This window comes from Cystoisospora suis, assembly GCF_002600585.1.
Source record: "Cystoisospora suis strain Wien I chromosome Unknown contig_1686, whole genome shotgun sequence".
NCBI classification, from domain to species: domain Eukaryota; phylum Apicomplexa; class Conoidasida; order Eucoccidiorida; family Sarcocystidae; genus Cystoisospora; species Cystoisospora suis.
In genome coordinates this window covers 35429-44794 of record NW_027154486.1, presented here as the reverse complement: position 1 = coordinate 44794, position 9366 = coordinate 35429, and the positions used below count along the sequence as shown (strand labels likewise).

The window sequence follows — 9366 nt, the reverse complement described above, 5'->3', positions numbered from 1 at the left end:
AGGGATAGACGAAGGCTGACGGACAGAGAGGCAGATGATCGAATCTATCTATAGATATTGGAGAATCCAGAGAGAAGCAAGACAAGAGAACCTTCGAGTCCCGGAGTGTCTTCACTATGGCTCTTCGAGAGATGAGCTAGGATTGCGGTAGGAGTCCAATAGAAGGAGCCAATCAAAGCATGCACGAGGTAGCTAACCAAGAATGGAGAGAAAAGAAGAAGACGAAGTAAACAGTCAGTTCTTCTCGGAGGTAGGTTGGACTTTGTATAGACGTACTAAGACATGTAAGATAGAGTTAAAGTGGATTTGAAAAGCCAGTCATTTGAACTTGAGATACAACAGGAAAACGAAGAAGAAGAAAGAGAGAGAACACCACCTCTGTATGCGAAATCTCGTCTCAAGAGGTTTGCCTGAAGGCTTACTTACTTTCCGTCTAGAAGCCTGTCACAGAAAAAGACAGATACGAAGAAAAAAGAAAGAAGATGCTTCACGAGGTTATTTTCATAGGAGAGGAATGAAATGGAGGAAGAAAAGAACGCAAGAAAATAGACATCATGTCTGCCTGAGTTGAATATGAAGATGGACTGATACAGTGAAAGAGTTAGCCAAGTTGGAGTGACAAGATCGTCGGGGCCGTTCTTTCAAAAGGCAAAGCACCCTCAACACTGCATGCAGATAGTCACTCTCTAACTTTCAATGAGAGAAAGAACACTTCTCCGACATTCTTATCTTCCTGAGAGATTTGGAGACGACCGCCCATACACATTGACACTCTCTCTCTGTCTCTCTTCACTCCTCATAGATAGGGGGATCATCCAGCTATCTACCCTACAAAACTGACGCTGCCCTAGCAGCAGGAGGGAAGAACAAGAAGAAGAGGCATGCCAAGACTGTGAAAGTCAGGAAGTCTCGCAATCGACAACGAACTTAGGAAAGAGTAGACACGAGACAAGAGGTCCTCACGCAAGGACTTCTTGTAATACACAGTTTGAAGACTCTTTCTCTCTCAGAAGAAGACACGATGTGTATCTTCACCCCCTAACAAGCTCCCGACTATCCTCATTGAGAAAGGAGGGGAGCGAGCTGATCTCCAGTCAGCCTGAGCAGATTGCATGCACGTACTATCGACACTCTGTGAGACGGTTCTTGAAGAGAGAACCATGCTAGAGCGAGGTGAGACTTCATTCACTAAGCTAGGGAGGCTCGAGTCCGGAGGGGGACGCAGGAGGAAGGAGCAGAAGACCTTCTACAAGACTCAGTGGCCTTCTGAGAAGGCGATACTTCAGCCATTCAACAGCCGAGCATAGGACTTTGGTGTTTGTGCATGTATCTCATTTCCAGTAGTTAACTATCTGTGAGATTGCATGATAACACCCTTCAGTCGATGCGATAGCGAGGCTTTAGGGTTTTCTCGACGTCGGTCTTACACTTGAGAAAGGTCATGACTTGACCGCAGGGTGAGTCGAGCTGCGCAGTCCTTTCCGCTTCACAGATTTCTTTCTTTCTACATGGCGAGAGCGTGAGTGAGAGGTCTCCAGGGAAGCCCGCGGGATGTCTACGTCATCTAAAACGAGGAGTCGTCGGACGTGTATATGTGCGTTCGTGTGTGAATGGACTAGATGTTTTGCAGTGAGCATAGAGACATGCCAGCACTTTCATCCCAGCTTGCAAGCTCTTCGGGAGTACATAACTACCTGAAGGAGTAGCGGTGGCTACATACGTATGGTGAGAGGTATAGAGGAAGTCCATAGGTCAGTGTATCTTTTGTACACCGTTCACGATTGAGCGTTAATAGGTATATATGTTTGGAAAAAAATACCGAGAGAGCATGAGTATCCAACTCTCCATTCTTCTGCGCCTCTCACTACCCTCTGGGAGGAGAGTGAAGGAAACACATAGACAGCCGATAACCGACTATGTGCGCCGAAACTGAGAATATATCCCCCCTTCATACACATCAGAATGAAAGCCCCTGATCCCCAGCACGCCTTATTCTCGCCTTATAATAAGAAGAAGGAGAAGAAGCAACAACATCGCCCTGGGGTAAGCACAAGAGTGACGACCATCGATTTCCTCTACATGCTCTGTCGAGTGAGTTCGAGCTCGGCGCATGCACCCCAACCCGCTTCACTCCCTCCTATACCACAGGCTGCTAAAAAGTCAACACGACTAGACAAACTCTTTTAGCCTACCTACGGCAACCTGTTGTGGAGAAGTCACGTGCCACCATTCTAAGTTGGGAATCACCAAAAGACTCATCAAACGGGCGCCTCGGGCTTGGTATCACCTTTGACGGAGATTCCTTCTACCTTTGTCTTCTTGAGAGTTTTGATCAGCACCTTCCCTCCCTCCCTCTTGTGTGCCTGGCCTGGCCTCGAGATATTCTCTCTGATACTTTGCGTGATCTATCTAGGCTGAAAGGGAGAGACGGAGAGACAGTTGATGAAGGGGGAGAAGCAAAGTGAGTGAGGTGTGAAGGGCCGAGACATTATCCCGGGATACTCCCGATGGGACCAGCGAGGGTGCATAAGGCCTATCTGCGGTCGGTATCGTGAGATGGACCGACCTCGGGGAGCAAACAAAATCAGCCAAAGTACAGTTAAGGTCTGTCTCGACATCTCCCCACCTTCACGTCGCACGTCTTTCGCATGATTTCTCGAGTCGAGACAAGGTAGTAAAGAGAGAGGGACACGGGGAGATAGACTACGCACATGTTCGGCGTGTGAGCGTAGGCGAGGAAAGGGAGTGTTTCGGGTACGAAGGAGCCAGAATGAAGGTAGAGGGAAACATGGCTGCGGGAGAAGGGTATCTACCTCTCTCTTCATGAAGTTGTCTTTAATGAACACTTTCCTCTCCACCACTATCACCCCACACACGTCGTCTCAGCTAGGCGCAAGCCGATCTCCCCGGCAGAGAAAGAAAGATAGAAAGAGATAAGGAAAGAGAGGAAGGAAGTGTGATCGACTTACAAACCTCTGAGGTTTTCTCATAAGTTCCTAAGCGAAAGAGAATCTCACACAAATACAACACACAAGTCCATTCAAACTTTAACAAGCCTCTGCTGTATCAAGACTTCATCCTCTTAATCTGTGTACTTCTCTTGGTTCCCCGCCGCATGTCTGCCTCAGTTGTCATGACTACAGAGGCGCATGCAATTCATTCTAAGGAATGAAGAACGGCCTTCTGCTACACTTCCATCCCTTCCCCGCTGAGGCGAGGAGAGGCGGGGCTTGGACGTCAAGAAGCACAAGTACTCTTGGACTGCATAAAGAGCAAAAAGAAGAAAGATGAAGATCTGAAGATGACTCCTCCTGTTGCTATATACATCTCTGTATTCGTTATCTACCTCAGGGGCACGATGTCGCGGTGCCAGACGTGTATGCTCTATGTTCTCTGTATACTCTCGGCTTGAGAAAGAACATAACGCATAGAGACAACAGATAGCTATTTCAACTATCGTCCCTACGCAACCCTGTTCCGAGACAACAAGATGAGCTACATGAGTGATGAATCTATCACCTTATGAAGAAAGACGGCAAACCCCCCTCTCCTGTGAGAACAAGGGACGGGGGGGCTCTCCATGCGTGCACGTACGCATGCACCATTCTCTTAGAGTGTTTAAGAGAGGGCAATAGAATGGATCAGGAGCATACCAGCGAGAAGGGGAAGAGGGAACAGAGTAGCACACACACAGACACACATCTAAGCAAGAAAGAGAGAGAAAAATACAAAAGCGCAGGAGGCCAGGAAAGACGGAAAGCGAAGGAGAATCGAGAGGAAAGACAATGAGGAGCAGGACAAGAAAAGGCTGCCGTGTATGAAGCGAACCGAGAAGAGCGCGTAATGCACAAGGAGGCGACGAGGGGTAGACGAAAGGAAGCAGCAGAGCCATCCGAAGGCTTTGATTAGATGGAGTATAGACACGAGGCAAACAGAAAGCGAACTCACAGCTAAACGCAGAAAACACACACAGAGCGCGACAAGCGAAGGGGAATAGAAGGACGAGCGACTGTGCACAACCACAGATATGATCTCTCTCTGCACTTACGTATAGACGCCAAAATACATGGAGATATATAGATATATACATCGGAGAAGATGGTCCTCTAGAACGGATCTTCGCCAAGCAATAGAATACTCCAGACAGGGGGATCCTGACGCCTGTACAGTATAGATAGATAGATAGATAGTTAGCACACATACTTCGATAACATACCTGCAAACACGTAACCATCTATGCATGTATATGTATACACGTATACATAGGGATAGATATGTGTAGTTTACTGTAGGCGACAACAGCACATGGGGCGTAATAGTGGTGACGAGACGGATGTGTGAAGAGATACTGAGAGAGCTGTAAGATGACAGATACTCATCGATCTGCGAGCTCGTTGAAGGGGCTGAGGAAAATCGCCATGCGAACGCGAATGAGGAGCGATCTCACTCAACAGACAGGTTCGCTTGCAACCGGCGAAGATCGTCTGGAAAAAAAAGACCTACACCTCGATAGGAAAAGACTACACCTTGACAGCGTACGTTTGCATGCACCCATCACAGATGACGCTAGAGACTTCCTTGTCAATGCAACGCCTGTGTCTACACAATCTATCTGTACGTGAAGGAAATTATAAAGCCATAGAAAGTTTTTCCAGCATGTATAGGCAGATCACTATGTAAATCCACACACATATCGTGTACATATATATATATATATATACATACACGGATATGCCTATGTACATTTGTCTGTATACACGTACGTTTGTACCGACACACACATATAGGTGCATATATGAGGGCGCTTGAACATGAGAAAGAAGGACAAGCAGCCGGAGATTCAAAGAGTCATCTTTCTCCTTCTCTCATGACAGGGGGGGGACACGCCCTGCCAGAAGAAGAATCAAGAAGAATGAATGATATACACTGCATAGAGATCGTTCCAAGAGAGCGCCAGAAGTCAGTCTATGGTGGGGCAAATGAGGCGGGGGCTTGGGCTTACGATCTTTACGTGAGAAAAACGGAGGGACTGCGGTCAGGGTTGCTCCATACATGAACGACCGTCCACCATCTCCCCCCCCTGGGATGTTTGCGTGCGGCCAAAAGAAGAATCGAGATCCACCGCTCGAAGACGAGAATGGAGTGCTGCGTCCCCCTCCTCCGGAAGCATCTCCAGCCATGGTGTATCCTCCTTTGTTCCTGCCATACCCGTTCAGGTGTATGTACACCAGCAGGATAACCCAGAACCCCCACCCGTGTGCGACATACCACCGAAGATAGTTAGAAGAACAGGGATGTCGCTTACGATGCTGACGACCTGACAAAGCCTTGACGATGGAGAAGGAGGAGGGAAAGACTCTCCTCCTCCACGGCGGGATGGGACATACCATGGTGAAAAGAAAAAGACGCCCACCCTAAACATGATACAAAAGTTTTTTTTTCGCGCATGTGTATTGACGATGCATGGATGACGTGCCGTCGACACCAGGCACATATCGCGATGAGGAAAGATGAACAAGAGAGACGATATTCTCAAAGAGAAGAAAGAGAGAACTTGGAGAAAAGAAACTTCCCTTCTTGATAACTCGCTAGCCAGGTATATGTCTGGAGTCCGTGAAGAGAGAGGGAGGAGAAAGACTTGACACCTCTAATCAGGGCTATACAGATCGATTAAACGTATAGAGTGGTACAGACGCTGACGTCTTGCTTCTTCATGGAAGGCTTTTTTCTACGTGCGTTTCTGTGAAAACTTCATTAAGGCTATAGGAAGGCTTTGAAAGGAAAGAAAAACACGCGCCAAAGCAAACGGGACGTTTGTGTGAAGACAGAGAGGACGCCCCCCTCACACGCCGACAAAGCGTAACTACCGGAGGGCTCGGATAAGAAAGAAAAGGGGTCTGCTTCTTATCACCCCCCCCCGACCGCACAGTTCTCGCCTGTACAGGTATCGATCTTTGAGACTACTCTGTGGATCATGAGCTCTCTGAAACGCGAAGGAGAAGGGATACGTCTTCGTAGGTGGATGTAGGGCGTAGGTACACTTCGGGCCAATGCTTGTTCTTGGAATTTTGCCCGTTTGACTACCATCGTGACGGAGGAGGGAAGTGGCGCCGCCTCTCACAGTTCAAGCCATGAACAAGCCATGACGAGGCGTGTCTTCTGTCCATCTGAAAAGAGTCGGGCGCATAACTCTCATCAGCGAGTAAGACTCGGAGTGCCTTCATCAGGATCGTAGAAAACTCTTGGTGTGCGTTGCAGGCAACAATCCTCATGGGGTGGTTCTCCAGGATGGTACGCAGGGCCATTACCTGCCGAGTACAAGAAGAGGAGGAAAGGAAAAAAGTCTTGCAAGCTCAAAGACGTATAGACAATTGTTTCTTGCGTTCATAGGTTTCAAATGCCCGTCCGCGCTTCGATTCTCAACGGAGAGACTGGCTGGCGCCCGTTGAGCTTGTTAGGTTTCTCGAGGGTCTGGGTAAAAAGGACGAGAAGGGACAAGGAAAGATGAGACTCCAGCGCTGAAGAAAACTGCATACTATGCGAATGTCAAGAATTCAGAAAGACTCAATGAATGGATGGTAAAGCACTCTAGGACTCCGGGGCACTCACACCGGCCCGGCGCGCAGCTCGAGGCAAGCGGCCCGGGTGACGGGAAGATACATCCATGACTGAGAAGCAGGAAACACTTTCCGGCAGGATTCAGGAGTTTGAAGCAGAAGGAAGCAAGATGAAGCGCCTAAGTCGGGTCTGGTGAAGCTTTCTTTGGGGCTTTGCGGGTGTCAAGACGAGACGAGCATGCGGTCTTCCAAATTCTACTCGGGGCCCGAAGAGGGCGGGCAGGCAGCATCATGCACATGCACACCTCATTGTCCTTTACAGCTTGACAGAGGGTGCCTTCAGTCAGCATAGATAGAACTCAAACTCCTCAGCATGAAGCCGACAGCGAAGCAATGCCGAGCTTCATCCTACTGTGCAACGCTCCTCTCTCTCTCGGCATCGGTCATCTGAGCCAAAGGACAACTGCCGGGTAACAGGGAGAAACCCCGCAACATAATGTCTGCCGCAGGTAGTGGTAAACAGATGAAAAGCAATGCGTGGTTCGTAAATAACATCTTCATCGTCACTTCACCGAACTGTTTTAAGCTCTGAGGTCGGCTGGGAGACACGACGGGAGCCTCAGGGATGATCAGGCCGATATTCCTTCGCCGTAGGTACTGGAAGACTTGTAATGTAGGTAACCTGCCAAACCCAGAGGTTGTTGACCTGGAGAAAGGCTCCCAGGCCAGCTCAAGGACCTCCTTCCGCGTGTATCTGAGCCTTGCCACTAGGGGTCACCGCTTCAATACAAAATCTTGATGTACCGGCACGCCACTGCAGCAGGAACAACGCACGTAGCGGGGCACGGCCCCTCGCGGGCGGGCCTGGCTGACGCCGTGAAACTCGGGGAACTCAGTCTCAGAACGCCGGCAGCTCTTTCTACATTCAGTAACCGAAGTAACAAGAAATCGTTCATCAGGCGAGGTGTCAGCCCTGGTGAAAAGGACCCGTATGCAGCACAAAGATTCATACGCCTCTCTCTTTCCCAACATTGTTCTGCCAGTCAACAATAGCTCTTGCTTCTTGTGTTGGGTGTGCTTGATTCAAGCCCCTAGGTAGCACGATGCACAAAGAGAGCTCGGTGCTCTCGCCATCATTGTAGCGGTTGTCTCCCTGAGGGCAGTGTAGAGTACGCCATGCGCCTGAGGGTGGGGGCTCCGAGACGGCAGGCATTACCCGAAGGCCCGAAAAAGAAACTCTCGTAGGGTCAGTTCGCTAACAGGCCAAGCCATGGCGCGGGCATCCGACTACCCCACAAGCTCAAAGGGACTCTCTCTCTAGGTAGCGAGTCTTGCGTCTCCCTACAGTACGGAACGCCTAGACGAAACAACATCCGCCATGCGGTGCACGTAGGAAACCGTGTTCTGCACGTAATAACTTCAATGCTAAGAGATTAGTAAGTTAGTGATACACCCCCCCTGTTAGTCGTAGACATAGGAGACGTTTCGAAAGCGAGTCTGTGCCAAAACTGACCCGTTCACATTCTCGTGGAGACTTTTGTTTGGAGTGATGACAGTGGGCGCATAGTGACGGAAATAGTAGCGGCCGGGTTGTCCACGAGGAAATAGATATTCTTAACTCTAGGTGGATTTCCCATCGGGAAATGCGATCCGGCGACGTGCTTTGACAGGAGTGCTTTACATCCTCTCACAAGAGCAGTAGCACTGGACAGTAGCCAGGATCCAAACAAAGGAGGTACAGAACGGTGACCGAAGAGACAACGTAAGCCAGCGTTGAAGGCGAGTGTGGAGCTGCTTCTCACAGCCGCTACACGAGAAGTGGAGAGATTCGTAGAAGCGCACCGCACCATATGCTTGTCTCGTGAAGAAGAACCCCGTTCACCCGCCCGCTTTCTGACTGTGATTAGTTCTGAACTCGCGTTTGTGACGCTGCATTGTACACCTGGAGCAGGAGATGCAAAGAGAGAACCTGCTGAATCCGTTCCATTCCTTAATCTGAGCTGATCTTACGACGGCGCTGTGAAGTGAGGTCGTTCATTTCTTCTTCCACGCTTTTGTCTGATTCAACACCCGCAACGAGGCCAAAGGAGTTTCTTCCTTCACAGCTCTGATCCGTCAAGGGGGCGGCTAGAGCTTCCTTTTCCGGTGCGACAATCAGCGATTTACGCAGACTCGCAGTGAGCGACCATCGAGCATACGGAAAGACTCCCCGGGGTAAAGAAAGGACGGCCAGCCATAAGCGCGTCTGCCTTCCTAAAGGCGCTAAGCTAATGCTCTTTGGTACTTGTTCTTTTAGTTGCCGTGTCCTGACTAAAGAAGAGTTGGTCCCGTTCCGTAGGAACACAGAAAAACCTCCAGGGTAGCCCGGTCACGGAAGTCGGGGAAGACCGACACCATATTGGTAGCGGAGACCACTGCAAATCTGCCGGGTGAGAATCTTCCTGTCAAGCCAGTCAGTCCTTCTCGATATTGCGCCGGTGAACCGATGAAACTCTTTGAAATCTACCCCGCCCCGAACGAGTTCGTCTCATTCGACACATCTTCTTTTCTGTTTCTTTCTCTCCTATGAACCATGAAGGAACCACATATGCGATAGCATTACCCGTGAACACGCGGCGTGAAAAGCTTCCATAGAGATATTAAACAGGTGCCATGCCCACCGATAACTCAGAGAGGGAGTCTTTGTTAAACAATGGACGACACCAGTCGCCGCAATACATTCTGACATCCCCCACCGTCAAAGCATTTTCCAGCCGATCACCACGTTGTGAGTCTTTATTTCTTCCGTTCTTTGTTGATTTCGTCTGCC

General features: G+C 49.5%; 1 protein-coding gene across 1 annotated transcript; it reads right to left on the bottom strand.

The window, feature by feature from the left end:
• Positions 1 to 454: 454 nt before the first annotated feature.
• Positions 455 to 6741, bottom strand: CSUI_003735 (uncharacterized protein). Its single transcript, XM_068063930.1, has 2 exons — positions 5003 to 6741; positions 455 to 3950 (listed from the first exon to the last, which is right to left on the bottom strand). The coding sequence occupies exons 1-2, from the start codon at positions 5388 to 5390 to the stop codon at positions 3703 to 3705; spliced, it is 636 nt and encodes a 211-aa protein (XP_067924096.1). The 5' UTR covers positions 5391 to 6741; the 3' UTR covers positions 455 to 3702.
• Positions 6742 to 9366: the final 2625 nt, after the last annotated feature.

What these genes read in the sequence shown, in the direction of transcription:
- CSUI_003735 (XM_068063930.1), bottom strand. Translation starts at nt 5,390, where the DNA reads ATGGTATGTCCCATCCCGCCGTGGAGGAGGAGAGTCTTTCCCTCCTCC. An exon ending in GTTTTTCTCACGTAAAGATC is followed by an intron (nt 3,951 to 5,002) that starts GTAAGCCCAAGC and finishes TTCTGCGTTTAG; the next exon opens with CTGTGAGTTCGCTTTCTGTT.